The sequence below is a fragment of the Pezoporus wallicus genome, unplaced genomic scaffold, assembly GCF_028554395.1.
Source record: "Pezoporus wallicus isolate ANWC-B61680 ecotype Strahan unplaced genomic scaffold, APGP_CSIRO_Pwel_v1 contig_8013, whole genome shotgun sequence".
Classification (NCBI taxonomy): domain Eukaryota; kingdom Metazoa; phylum Chordata; class Aves; order Psittaciformes; family Psittacidae; genus Pezoporus; species Pezoporus wallicus.
Genome location: NW_026636761.1, coordinates 1303914 through 1318455, shown reverse-complemented (window position 1 = coordinate 1318455; position 14542 = coordinate 1303914). Strand labels below are relative to the sequence as shown.

The 14542-nt window shown below is 39.1% G+C and overlaps 1 protein-coding gene across 3 annotated transcripts in view; it reads left to right on the top strand.

The window, feature by feature from the left end:
- Positions 1–14542, top strand: part of MED27 (mediator complex subunit 27) — an 84498-nt gene that overhangs the window by 20596 nt on the left and 49360 nt on the right. For 2 of the 3 annotated variants that reach the window (XM_057401587.1, XM_057401586.1), the window contains exon 3: positions 11545–11675. The exons of the other annotated variant lie outside the window; for it this stretch is intronic. In XM_057401587.1, coding sequence (XP_057257570.1) covers positions 11545–11675 — 131 coding nt within the window. The remainder of the gene's footprint in view (positions 1–11544; positions 11676–14542) is intronic. 3 annotated transcript variants of the gene reach the window in all.

The window sequence follows — 14542 nt, the reverse complement described above, 5'->3', positions numbered from 1 at the left end:
GAAGGTGCTGTCCTCCAGAGAACAGATTTGAGTTTGAAGGTTCAGAATCTCAGTTTTTTATCTTACTTTCAGAGAACAGCTGGCAACATGTGCTTCACTTCCAATTAGTAGCTGATCAAGGCAGAAAGTAATGTTGAACTGCTACCAACTAATCCTTTATTTCAAGTGATAGAAGCAGGGGTAGAGAATTCCAACCTTGCCATGACCTGGCTTAAAGCATTTTCTGTTGGCTTCGAAACTTGCTGAGCACCTGACTGCACTTAGTATCTATAGAAACTCTACTACAGCTATAGTAAGTAGTAAAAACATTTAGTAAAAAATCTGAGTTTCCCCAGATCCACACCCAGCATGAGTGGAATAAAAATTGTGAAGGTAAATTTAACAGTATTTGTAAAGAAGCAAGATAAAGCAGGAAAAATATCATGGAAGACATCTGAGAAGATAAGTGTGGGCATTGTGTGAAATACTGTAAATAACATTCTGTGCATGAAAATGGTGCTGAATAACTGCCTCTTCATCCATGGGATCCTGCAGACTGGTAATTTGAGGTCTTTTGGAAAGAAGCACAATCAAAGTCTGAATCCTTAGTATAAGCAGATGGATTTAGATTGCACAGACAATAAGAATTCAAGCATTTCCTAGTTACTGAAGTCTTCATCTGTAACCTTAATGTCACTTTTTTAGCATATATAACAATATATGGAAAACCACTGTTGCTCTCCCTGAATATGAAATGTTTCTGGGGTCGAGACAGAAGCTCAAATCTCACTGCAAATGGTGTTATAGATACAATAAAAAACTTTTGGAGAGGATTTCTTCCTTTTGGTTCCAGTGACAGAGGGGTAAATAAAATAATAGATGTGCCCTGTCAGCTGTCGACCATGTTTCTCGTGGCATGTCTCTCCTTTGGCATACATATAGCAGCAGCGCATTTTAGCAGCTCGCCTACAGCACCCACCTCCTGACAGCAAAACTTGTCAATAGAAAAGCATTCAGCACTTCATTATTTCTACAACCTGAGCGCATTTGCAAATTAATTGACATGTAGGAGGAAAGGCATCTGCTATTGTAGAAGCCCTTAACTGTAGCAGCAAAACTAGGAATAAACTGGTTAGCTATAGTGAGCTGTTGCAGGTGTTGAAGCCTCTATAGTGGCATCTTGTCCTTTTTCCCTTGTCTTTCATATTATTTTTTTTAAAACCCAAAGCAAACTGCTCACTGAATTGTGACCATGGAAACAAACAGTGTGATAAAGATAATACCGTATATACTTCTGTATTGTTAGTTAACAAGTAGTTTCATATTTCTTGCTGGCTCAGCACCAAAAGAGAGTTTTAATTAGGCCTGTAATGAATGGCTGGGAGCATTTTAAAGGCTATTAATCTCGTGGTGTAATTGAGTTAATTATAATACCATTATAAGCTCCCATGAAAATAGTATAAAGTGTATTCCATTTGTTTTGCTCCTAACGCCAATCCCCTGGCTTCATCTGAAATACTCGTACTGCAAGTCTTCAACACTGACAGAGAAAACTGTAAAACCGCTTTATGTGCCATCCCACTGAACCCTTCTGCTCAGTGTATTATCCCGGACTCTCCAGGCTGCTGTGTTACCTGTAAACTGCAGGTAATTTCTTGCAACAGAGCATGTCTTCTTCAGCTTCCATTGCACACTGTAGCATTTCCTTGTTTTTTCCAGTTTCTGATCAGTTAGCTTCCCTGAGCGTGGCAGATGAGAGTAAGAATATGTGATCTATTTTCAGAAATAAAGATTACAGCAGCTTTCGAACTGTTACTCTTTGTGCTGTGGTAAAAAAAATGTGTAGCATAAGAGGTGTTTTTGCAAAGCATATGGCTTTTACACCAGTTCAGACTACAGTAAGTTTTGGATTTGGTTGTAAAACATCTCTGTGCTTTTTGCACTCTCTAGTCAAGAGTGTGACATCTTCAACAGATGGACAGATAAGCTTTCCATAATCCATGTCTTTCCTTTCAGAAGAAGAGATGAGATTCTCGTTTGTAAAAGTTGTTGAGGAAAACCTGAGCTGTATAAGTCTGTTGTATGCTTAGATGTTGGGGTGTGAAAATGTGATGGATATGCAGCTAAGCACTGGAGTTACTGATAACTTCAGGTCTGTCTTTTTGCAGATGTAAGGTCAGTCCTGCTTCTGTGTGTACTTCAAGACTTACTATTACAGAATCCCAGAATGATTTGTGTTGGAAGGGAGTTTAAAGCTCATCCAGTTCCAACCCCTGCCACGGGCAGGGACACCTTCCACTAGAGCAGCTTGCTCCAAGCCCCTGTGTCCAACCTGGCCTTGAACACTGCCAGGGATGGGGCAGCCACAGCTTCTCTGGGCACCCTGTGCCAGCCCCTCAGCACCCTCACAGGGAAGAGCTTCTGCCTAAGAGCTCACCTCCATCTCCTCTCGGGCAGGTTAAAGCCATTCCCCTTGTGCTGTCCGTACAGGCCCTTGTAAAAAGCATTAGAGCATTTGCTTAATGTATTTTCAGAACCATGTACCTTAATTGTGGAGCAAGCATGTTGCTCAAACCCCCCTTCTCTCTGTTTTGGCTGATACAATGTCTTGTTTGGTTTTTGTAACCCTGCATTATGAGGATTGTTTTGGTTTAGTGTTTTTAAGTTCTACAATCAATAGTTGTTTCCAACCTTAATTAACCTGCTGGGATGGTAGAACTGCCTTATTTTCTTGCAGTAACTTTGCTGGTCACACTTCTGTGTTTTCCATCCTCTTGACTATTACAGATTTTGTAAATAGTTTAGAAATGCCAGCTTGTGATGTATGGGCTACTTTAACATTTCTTTGATTTATGTGCACAGTGTTGAAAAAAAGCCAAGGAAGCATATTATTCTGGGAAAAAAATGTTGCCAGTCTTCAGTTTTTTCAGTCTTAGTTAAAAGTTACCAATCAAACCTGATGGATTCTTTTTACATTCCTAAAAATGTTCATGACTTAACTCCTTGAAGTCTACAGAAATAATCTGACTAAATGTTTACTTCTTTTTGGATGTCTAACTGCATATATCTTTTAAACTGCTTTTTCATGCATTACACTTTGGTCATCTGAAATTAGAGACATTCAAAAATCCCTAAGGGTAGGGGTTTATTCTTTTAAAACAAAGCTCAGCCATATGTTGCTATTATCAATAGTGCATTGCATAGACTGATGTATGAACACACATTTTGGTCTCTACCAGTATGGAGTAAGAGGATCTCTCTACCTTGTATACAAAGGACAAGGATCCTAGATTTATGATTATCCAGCCGCTCATATAATGTCCTAATGAAATGCAGAGCTGGTATTTTAATTCTTGTGTTCCATTTTGGATCAGATCCCTGGAAGTCCATGTTGTGAGCCATAAACAGCTATTCTGAAAATATAGTTGAGTTTTAATGTAGAGTTCTTGGTTAATATGTAGTATTGTTTAGTTGGAGAAGAACTTCAGTAACACTTCTTGGAGAAGGAAGAGCTTGCCTGGCTGTGAGTGATCAGCAGGATTGCTCTGTCTCCCTGGAGCCAGTCTCAGGTTGCAGACAGTATTCACATATATATGTCATTAATTTTTGAATACAGAAAATTTGAGTAAGGGCAGAAAAGCACTTTTTTTTTTTTTTTTTTTAATTGCATTGGAGGAGGGGAAAGTTTCAGATTCTCTTGACCATCGCATTTCAGAATTCTGCTTGGAAGTACAGTGGTGGTGATGTTTTTCCCTAAGAAATAGTCTGGAGATGTCCGTTCAGTGTTGAATGTTGTATGTTTCCAAGGGGGAAAATGATGCGTTTCTTTTTGTCATCCTCCAGAATGTAGCTGATCTTTTAACTTTCACCTATGGTGAGTCTAGGTTTTATCTGTGCAAAAATGGGTGTTGTTACAGGGGAGGGCGAGAGTTTAAACCTCTTTAACCACCCTGTAAGTGACCTTTATCAGTTGCTGTTACTTAATGTGGGAATACTTTCTGTGGGCTACTTCTACACTGTATTGGAAGGAGTATAAATTCATCCATCCACGAATGTTCTAAAGCTATAGGAATGATGTTCATACAGAGAAATAGGCCACATACATTATGTTCCAGATCTGCCTGTTCTGCTTCAGGCTTTAAATTGTTTGTCCTTGCTAGCAGGCTGGAGATTAGCATTCCCAGCAGCATTGCTTTGGGACATCTGCTAGGTTATTAGCAAAAGTAACCATTTAAGGAAGCATTCTCTCCTAATTTGGCAAGTTCAGCTCAGTTTAAACCCTACTCATGCAACTCCTGCTGGTGTGGGACTGTGATCACCTGTGATAGAAGAGAGTGGTGATATCTGGTGTAGCCTGGCAGAGCGTATCCATCTGTCCATGGCATACGTGTGGCAGGATGAAGTGTGTGCTGAAGTTCTTATCTTTGAGTAACAGCTTCTGGCCTCGGGTTGGCCATGGGAGATCAGTAAAACCAGGATTCCCTTTGCTGGCAGAAAGACCTGTGGCTTGACTAATAGCTAAGTGTCTGATACTCAGTTATGGGGATTTGCTAATCTGAGTATTTTGTGCACTTTAATTATTGTGCGGGTGAGCAAAGCTCAGGAAAGACATTTAACAGAAGTTAAAATAATTAAATTTAATGAGTTAGGGGAAAAAAAACAGAACAAGTAGCAGCCAAGGTCATTCCTGCTATATTGTTTGTCTGCTAATGGACTTCTTTCTCATCTGTTCTTCCACTGTCTTTTTCTTCTTTGTCTGCTGCTGCAACTGGGCTAGCTGGATTTATACAAGCATTTTGTTGAAGAAGAGTATTAATTACTTTATTTGTCTGAAAAGTACTCTGTTGGCTGTAGAAGTAAAGCCCAACCACAGTGCTGCGAACCATGGCATGCTGTTAGACAATCTGAGGAGTGTTTCCTTTATTCTACCACTCAGTTTTAAAGTATCTTCACATTTCCGCTATAAGCACCTGAGCATCCCCAGTCGCGGAGGCAGCAGGCCATTCTTTATGCTGACATAGCTGCCACCTGAGCCCCTGACACCAAAGATTTAGTCTAGGGATTTAGAAAATATTAATCTTAGTAGGAGACCAATGGCTTCAGTTCAGAGATCCGGTGGCTGTTTAAGGGAGCACAGCAGCACTGGGGGAGGATGCTAATTGTGTCCTTAGTCTTGAGTTTTAATGATGACTTGTCCCTGCTACAGATTAGTTGTCCTAGGCAATGATAATATTTTTGTCAAAAAAAAAGAATTTGGGTTTTCTGTCAGTTATTGGTCAAGTGCACTTATTGGGTCTTTAAACTTTAATGAAATCCATTAAGTGAACACACAAGTGTGAATATATTGCATAGAGTGACACTGAGATCATTTGTCTGTAAGTGGATCACCTTTGTACCAACTACTACCCTTGAGCTCAGGATTACTTGAAAATACTACTGTTTGTTACTGCACGTGGTTTTATTTTTGACATATAGATGCAGAACACAATGTAATAATTTTAATCTGCTTTTTGTGGTTCTTTTCCGTGTCTGGGTTGTAGCTGCATATCCAACAAAATGCCAGTTCATTTAGTTATCTTTCAGGAAACAGATAAGCTCAAGGCCTTCAGAGCACCTCAAGGTATTTATGAATATCTTAAGTATAAAATACAGTTATTCCCTCTTTTGAAGAGGTAAATAGTGAGTAGCCCCAGATTATGATTACTCTGCCTCTATCCATTTTCAATACCTGATGTCTTTAAACCTCAGAGCCTGTTGCCTGTGTAGTGTTCCTTTGTGCTGACATTATCCAAAAAGCCAGAATATTACACTAATGTAACTATTAAGTGGATTCCAGAATACTTAATAAAACAAAACCTGGAGGAGGAGTGGCTTTTGCAGACACTTAGAACAGTGCAGTTTTAATTTTATCGGCAGCAAGGGATGCAGAGGCTGAAGTTTTGACCAATTCCTTGAAGAAAGTGCTGCCAGATTTGCTATCTCTGCATGGTAAAAAGCCAAAGGCTTGCAAGCAGTATTGCAGTGAGGAAACATTGATGCAGTCGTTCATCAGCAGAACTTCAATGTCTTCGAAAGAAACGTGTGGGAAGAGCACACTTTAGGGCTGAAATCTGACACTAATTAAAACAGCGCTCTCGGCAAAAATAGGGATTCAAAGACAATGGAATAACAAAATGTAGTGAAGAGAAGATGTTAGAAGAAACAGAGATATGTACCACTATAGGAATATCCATATAAAATGTCTGCGGTTGTTTTTCAACACCCTGGTCTTGAAAGGAGGAGAGATCTCAGAGAAAAGCAAGGTGGCATGTGCAGATAGGTGTCCTCGGAATGCTCTGTATCCCCTGGTTTATTGACCAGGGTGAGGCACGGGCACTGTACATCTCAGTGCAATGCAAGTAAGAGCTGTGCTGTGCAAAACGCTTGTAACAGAAGTGTGAGCTCATTAGTTTCACAGTTTAGTCAGATCAGGGTGTTTAGGAAAAGGGATTTGAAAGTATAGAATAGGGGTAGCCTTTGTTCCCATCACAGATAGGTATTTGTTGCTGAAATACTCTTGTCAACTGGAATGCGTTTTGGGGCAAAAAATGCTTTTAAAAAAAACCAGAACAAAGCATTGTAATTAAATTGTGAACTGGAGCAAAGGCACAATGTCTTGCTTTCTTACTAATTGAAAAGCCTGCAACCCAGTTCCACAAGAGGAAAACCAATGAGTAAAGAAATTGAAGACTGCTCCTTTTGTTTATTGATGCTGTTTTGGCCAAGTTAAGAATTCAGCTGTCCTGAAATGATCAAACGTTGTTTGGAGAAAAAGAGAATTTCCAAACCAGCCTCATTATCTGAGAGAAGCTTAAAAATCTCAATTAAGGTAGTGTAATTTCTCTCTTGCCTAGTTTAGTCTGCAGAGATGAAACTGGGGGAGTGTCCTGCTTGCTTGCTCATTGCTCTTTTCAAAGGAAGGACCAGAGTTTTATCATAATAGACAAATCCCTTGTTAGCTGCAAGGGAGAAGTAGTTTAATGATGAGGGGCAAAACACTGGGTATCTTAAAAGAAGGCAAATGTGCATGTATTCATCAGTGTTACAGTGAACGTTCCGTGATGGGTAAGTATCTGTCAGGCTCTTCTGTAAAACTCCCTTTCTTGGAGGAATGGAAATGAACTTTTTCTTTTATTATTATCTCTGTCTGAGAAAGTGCTTTTCAATTTATATCTGGGCTCAATAGTATTTACATGAGAATGGAGGAAAAAATACCACAACAGGGTAATGTGATTACAAAGAAAAGTCATTCTTCTGATTGCAGTCTTTAAAGAAAGAGGACCTATTGGTGCTTAAGAAGCTTTAAATAACGGTATTATGTAAATTTAATGTGCAACTGTGATTTGACACGATCAATTGTAAATGTTCCAAGTGATTTTCCCCCCCCCCCCCACTTACCTACTTTCTACCCGACCAGTTCAATGGCCTTGTCAGTAAGTGGAGTGTAATGACTTGTTTGGTCAGCAGTCAGCACATGCAAAATCTCCAGCCCATGAATTATGTAAACTACAGACCTTTAGACCCAGCACAATTCTAATGATGAAGCTTTAATTTAAAAAGTTTTAAATTAGCACTGTGAACATGTTTGTAGCTTCATAACACACAGTGTAGTGTAGGCCTGGAGGCCAGAATATAAACTGTCATGATACAGTCAAGACATTTCTGTTGAACAAAGGGGCCATACTGCATTGTTCTGATTTTCGCCCTTTGGCTGTAGCAGAAGTTCTCTGTCTGCTTCAAACCTTAAACGTCATCTGCAGCAGGTATCTCTGGGAGGGGTCAGACGGGTTCTTCTTTGTGTGTTTTGGCTTTTTTAGGGGTGTGTTGTCTTTCTGGTAAGAAGAGAGTCACTGAGGTAGAATAAACAACTACTATGTGATTCACTTTTAAAGAATATGCATGCTTTTGGGATGAAATCCAGTCTGCATTTCTCTAATACACCTTCTCTTTTTAAATAGTTCATGTGAAAGCCAAAGATACTTACATGAATGGAGAAATTGCTCTCTTTACAGTTACAGCTGTCGGGGAAGTGACTCCAAAGTGCTGTCTCTGTTGTGTTAAATTTCACTTTGTGGGGAAGGTTAAGAGCTGTCAATACATGAATGTAGTTTTCATATACTCAAGAACACTGAAAATATGAATTATGGCACCTGTAGAACATTAGTGATAATCTTTTCTTGTAAAAAATATAGGCTGTGTTACCATTAACAGAGAGAAATGATGAATCTCAAAAATAATAAAAACTAAAACCAGTCCAAATTCTGGTTTATTTACCTTCAGGTAAAGCTCTAAGCATTAGTTTAAGTACTTTTCCTACATCCTTGAGAACTAGAGTCTCTTGATTTTTAAATGTGGAATTCACACATCTACTTGGAAACACAGTTTCTAAGAAAAATATCAGGTATCATGAGACTCATCCTAAAACTGTGCAAGTTGGCACTGGTGTATGTCCTCGCTGCGAAGTGTTATTAGTTGATTTTGTTGGTGGTGGTTTTATTTGCTAGTTTTGTGAAATAGATTTTATGTTTGTGAAATACATTTTATGTTTCATCTGCGTGTATTGGGAGAGGGAAAAAAAGATCAATCTTGTTGAAATTTTAAGGAGGAATTTTATTAGGAAGTAAAGAGGTTAACTTTACATAACCATTTGGAATTCCTCAAAGCTGGAAGACGTGGATGCTTGCTGTAATAAAGCCTCTGAATGATGGGGCATTCCTCAGCAGCTGATAAAGAAATACTTTGCAGTACTACCTAGTGCTGCACCTGCGCTCAAGCTCAGTGAGTATTTGGAGTATTCCATGGATCAAGCTATTGCTGTTTACCATTCTGCTGGTTTAAATGAGCACAGTTGTCAAAAGCAGATGGAAGGTTGTTTGGAATACGCTACAGAAGGCAGTTGTGACCATCTACAAGTGTCCAGCTTTGGCTTTGTTGGGTCATAGGGTCCCTTAGACCTGCATGGATCATACTTTGGAGACACTGACTGGCAGAGCAGCTCTGCTGGTCCAGCCAAAGGCTTCCGTTGCCCTGAATCTCATCTCCTGCAGTAGCTGGTAGACACTTCTTTGCAGTGCTATTCCAGCCATCAGCAGTCTCTAACTCGGGGACTTCAGGTAAATGTGATTTCTGTGTGTTTATTAACCCTCAGCGGGTTTGTGTCCCTTGAGCTTATCTCTGTTTTCCTGTATGAGCCTTTTAACACCCAGCGTACCCTCTGACAGTACCTTCCATTGTGTTCCCTAAGGTGAAGAGAGTATGTTTGGAAATAGCATTCTCTTGTCGGAAAGTACAAATTCTGAGGGCATTGGTATGTTTCTAGCTGAGATTTGCTGTCATGTCTGATGCTGACAGACAAAGGAGTTTATTTTACAAGGGGGAAAAAGGAACTGAGTAGCGTGTTATTATCCATCAGGACGGTTGAATCTTCAGGCTATAGTTTTGATGTTAGCGTTACCGTTTTGGCACTATTTTCAGTCTTTTTTCTGCTCCTCAGAACAAGCGATTAAGAAACAATTTCCCAGTCTCTTCAGTTAACATCTCTTTGCCCCCAAAAGCAGTACATTCTGTGCAATACAGTATGTGATACTTTAATAATGTATAAATCAAGTTGGAAAGAAGCTGCCTGTCAGTTTTATTAACTTTGACCTTTTCTCCCATTATAAGGATGGTTGGTAAATATTTAATGGCCCTTATAGATTTTGACAGCTGGATCTGCATTCCTAGGAGCAAAGGTAGATTATAAAGAAATACCTATAATTAATAAAAATAGTTTAATCACTGGGGGTCAGCCTTCATGTATAAAATTGTTAAAATATATTTATTTTGAATTTTTTAATGCCTGACCACTAAATGTCAGACTAGCTGGGAGGCTATGAAATGTCTTTAAAAGGTTGCATTTAAAATGCATCTATGCTTAGCATTATTTTATGCTGGTTACCTCCATCTCTGAGCAAGGGTCCAATTGATACATCCATGAAATAGCTGCCAGTGTCCTTCTGCACAGCGACTGGTGTCACCCACACAAAATGGCTACAGGAGGGCTGCTGTTAGTAAGATCCAAGAAGAAAAGGGAAAAGCGTGTTCCTGGAGTTGGAGAGGTCTTCTGCCAGAGCTGTCTTTTCCTTTAATTCCCTGCATATTGCACTCACTGCAAATTCTGGGAGTGAAGATTGAAAACTAAGCCCCTGACACTTTGAAACATTGCCTTTCAAACATGTGCTGTCCATTGCTCTCATTGATTTTTTTTTTTTTTTTTTTCATTTCAGAAATCTGTCGGAGAAAAACAAATTTGAGTAAAATTCATTGGTCTAAGGCGAGCTGTTGGGGCACTACAATCCCCCCTCCCCTGGCAGAGCACGGTTCTCTTCCCATTAGGAATGCAATGTGTCTTCATGTCGTGCCACAGCCAAGATCACGTGGCAAAGCAGCCAAGTGTATCAAGAGCCTGTTAAAAAGCCTTATGGATGCTCTGAGCATTGACATTTGAGTCAGATTGCCTCACTGGTTAGCTTCACTCATTTTAATAGCCATTTTCAAGTAGATCACTTTACCCTGCTTTGTTTCACTCATTTTCAGTCAGTCCCCTGCAGAGTAGCTTTGCCTAAGCCCACTTTATTTTCTGAACATACCTGAATTGTATTTTCCTAACTGTACCTTTTTTTAGATTCACACCAAACAGTTCACCTTTTCGAATCACATCTTTAGACACTTTAAAGAACACATTGATGTGGGGACTAGAATGATGAAGGAAATTGCGTTTGTTTGACGCTGAATTCCTTCCCCAGCTTCCTTCAAAAGGGAAGAACTAAATATAAACTGGGAGCTTTTAGAGGTAAGCTTGCAACTTGTTGCACTTGAAACTGGTTTCAGGACAGATACAGCACTGTGGCTGTTCCTACATCTCTGAGCAGTGGGATCGTACTCAAAATCTTGCAGATTCATGTTGTGTCCTTCCTAAATTTGTCTTTCACTGGCAAGTAAAATAAAAGGTTAGGAGAAAGCTACTGAATGTGAATGTTCTTGCAATGCTATGGAGAGATGCTAGCAGGTATTTTAAAGGGTAGATTTTTCTTTACAGTGGTAGAAACTTCTTTGTGAATATTGGTGGTTTTATGTTTAAGAACTAAAGATGTGTTATTTCTAAAAAGCCAGTTTATGCATCTTTCTTCCTCTTTTCTTCCAAAAAGTAAGAATGCTTGATCCCTTGAGATCCTTGAGGGGGAGAAACAGTCTTCACATTTAAAAGCGAGCTCAAGTTTCAGGAGAGTTAGGACTTGAGAAGATGTCTTGGATTCATCATCTTACTTGCCCTATAGCATAACTTCCTTGTGATACTTATTTCACAGCAGACTATAAATATGCTTTTGTTTGCATCATCTTCCATCCAAGCAATATATGTGTGAAATACCATACATTAACTTACTGACTGGCTGTAATTTAAATCAGGTGGTACAGATAGTAAAGGTCTGACATAGACAGCATACTGCAGTGGTGTGTATTTTAATATATATGTGTTTTATTATCCAGTTGCAGTACCATGCCGGGCTGGCATCTGGCCTTTTGAATCAGCAGTCTCTGAAACGTTCAGCCAACCAGATGGGAGTATCTGCAAAACGCAGACCAAAAGCCCAGCCAACAACTCTTGTGCTACCTCCTCAGTAAGTAATGGAGTATTTTGAAGAGTTTGCATGGTGGGGAGCAGATTTTCTTGAAAACTTTTAATTGTAATGTTGGATTCTTTAAAAATCAGCCTTGTGCTTGCATTTTTGTTTCATACAAGATGAATTATTCTGATTGGTGGGGTGGGGTACCCTGTAGAAACAGTAATTTGTTTCTTCTTCTTATGGAGGTCCTTGATAACATAAGACTTGCAAGGATTCTTCTTTGTAGCAGGTCATAAACGTTTTTGCAGCATGAGGTTGTCATTGAGGAATGATGTTCCCCTGAGTAGTATGACTTGAAGCTTCAAGTAGGACTTCTCTGAAGGTCCTAAAAGGCTGAAGCCAAAAAGTCTTTGGTGTGAGCACTTTCTCGACAGACGTCTGTCTGAGTCCATCTGTTCACCATATGTTAGTTTTGCATTGGATCTAAATGTCTTTTACAGGTGACAAGCAATTATGAGGACACTTAGGAACTGTTTGAGGACATAGAGTATCAACACTTCAGGCAGGCTGTGTACTGATGCCAGAAACACAGAGATGTCCACAGCTAAGCTTATAAATTAATAAACTGCTTAAAATATTTAGTTACGTATACGAAAATGATTATTATGGAGAAAATGAAGTGCTGAGCAATTATTCATTGTGCTGAGAGCATCCTTGTAGTTTGTGGAAGCTGCCTGGGTTTTTTCACAGAGCAAGTCACTGGTGTATAAACATTGTGCTTCTAAAAACTTCATAGTTGTAATGACAAAAGTCCCTGTTGTCACCAGAGTCAGGCCTGAATTGATGAAGGAATCAAAGGGAATCTTAATATTGGATATATAATACACACATTAAAAAGTATGTCTCTATCTGCAGGTGAGTTTTTCCTCAGTTTTGCATTTATCTGGAATTTGCAGATAGAATATAATTTTAGTGTGGTAATTAAGCTTGATCTAGTAGTTGAATTATGTTTCAGTATCTTATTACTACTTTCAGCATTATTCACAAGGAAAATATGTTTATGCTGAGCTGGTCCTTTATCTGTCACTGGTTTTCTTCTCTCTGGCTTCTCTTTGACCTTTCCTTATTTGTCCTTATTTGCTATCTTGGTATGTCTTTAAGAAGAGAATAATAGCTATATTAAGTCAAATCCAGTATCTTGTCCCCAACACAGGGCAGAAGTGGATTATGAAAAGACTTATGAAAATAGGCTTATGAAAAGTATTAAAAAAAGTGTGGCAAGTGCATTTTAATATCTTGATTTTGCTGGAGTTTCATGCAAATAATGATGAATCATGCTGTGAGTTTGGTTTTTCCTCCCCTTCGTTCTTTATAAAATCCAAAAAAAGAAAGCATCAGGTGCAGAACTTCATATCTCCTTGATATATATATGGCATACTGCATACTGATTTTTCCCATGGGAGTTCAGGGTTTTTTGGCTTTATTGATTAGTCAAGAAAGGGGAAACTATTTATTTCTCTCTTTTTTTTTTTTTTTTTCCTTTGATGTGTGCTGTTAAGTTAAATGAGAAGTATTTGGGCTGAGTACCAGTGTGCTGTGAGTCAAGTATATATTAAATGTTGTTCAGAGCAACTATATTATATAGAGCTTTTCTTAAACAGGAGTAGTACAAACAGGCTATATGCCAAAATGTCATTTTGGAATGGCAGATTGGAGCAAATAGCAACGCTGCAGTAATCCTTTTCAGCCTGCAAAAGAATGCAAGGAATGCTGTTGTTGAGGAGGTAACATAAGTGACGATAGGACAATGAATCTTCTAAAATCTTTTGTTTTTATGCAGATTTTGTATAAGGATAGTTTGATGTTAAATGGCTTAATCTGAGTTAAAGGTAGCATTAGAGAGCATGATGGATTTATTTATGTTCTTGTTCCTTAAAAACACTGCATGGGCAACTTTTGCTATTGCACATTATGTTCTTAATGGCAGTGACACAAGATGAGGAATTACCTTATTAATCTGTATCTTTGATCTTTATTGCTATGGTGAGACTTGAGTTTTATTCCAGAGGCTGAACAGAGACAAATGGTGTTTCTTCTCATAAAGGTGGTGATACAAAACTTGATTGTTGTATCAACTCATTGTTCACTTGAGCCCTTCCTCTCTTTCCCTGCTCTGCTTTTTTAAGAAACAAACAAAACAAACCCAAAACCTTCTCATCCTGTTTTGGAGGCTCGGACATCTCTTGAAACTGCATGCTCACAGAAGGAGCTAGAGAAGGGGTTTTGCAAATGGCAAAGCTTATTCTTGGTGGGCCCACTCATTGGTCCCTTGCCACCCCTAGGCCATCTTTAGATGTTTTGGAGACCAAAAGCCTTAGCTTTTCACTAGTAGATACCCAAACCAGCAGCACCGATTTTGAATCAAAAAGGTGTTTTTACAAATGGAAGGTCTCAGTCCTGTAACCCGGAAAATTTTCATTTTCTCATTGTTTTCCTTATCTGAGGGGTTTTTAAGTGCTCAGAACAGTTTTGAAGAGTGGCCTTTTGGTGTTCAGTTTGGCTTTTCTGTGTTGATTTTCACTGGCTCTGAAAGTGCAGGAAGGAATGCTAGATTGGCATGCATCTCCTTTCTAGCCAAATGTATCTGTATGAGAAAATGACTAACTGCTGGCTTCTTTCTCCCCCTGCTTTGTCCCTCCTTCTGTCTTCTATTAACAAGACATCTCCCTGTACTTGCTAATAGATGCGTTCCCTCACATGCTTCTCATCTGGCTGCTGGTTCCTTCCTTCTGTTTGCTGAAGTGCTGAAAGCTGTCAGCTCCTTCCAAGTGACTAGAAAAGCAGATACATGCAATCCTTCTGAAAACCAGAGTGTCATCTTCTGGTTTGAAAGAAATGTAGTCAATAAGAAAGCATAGCTC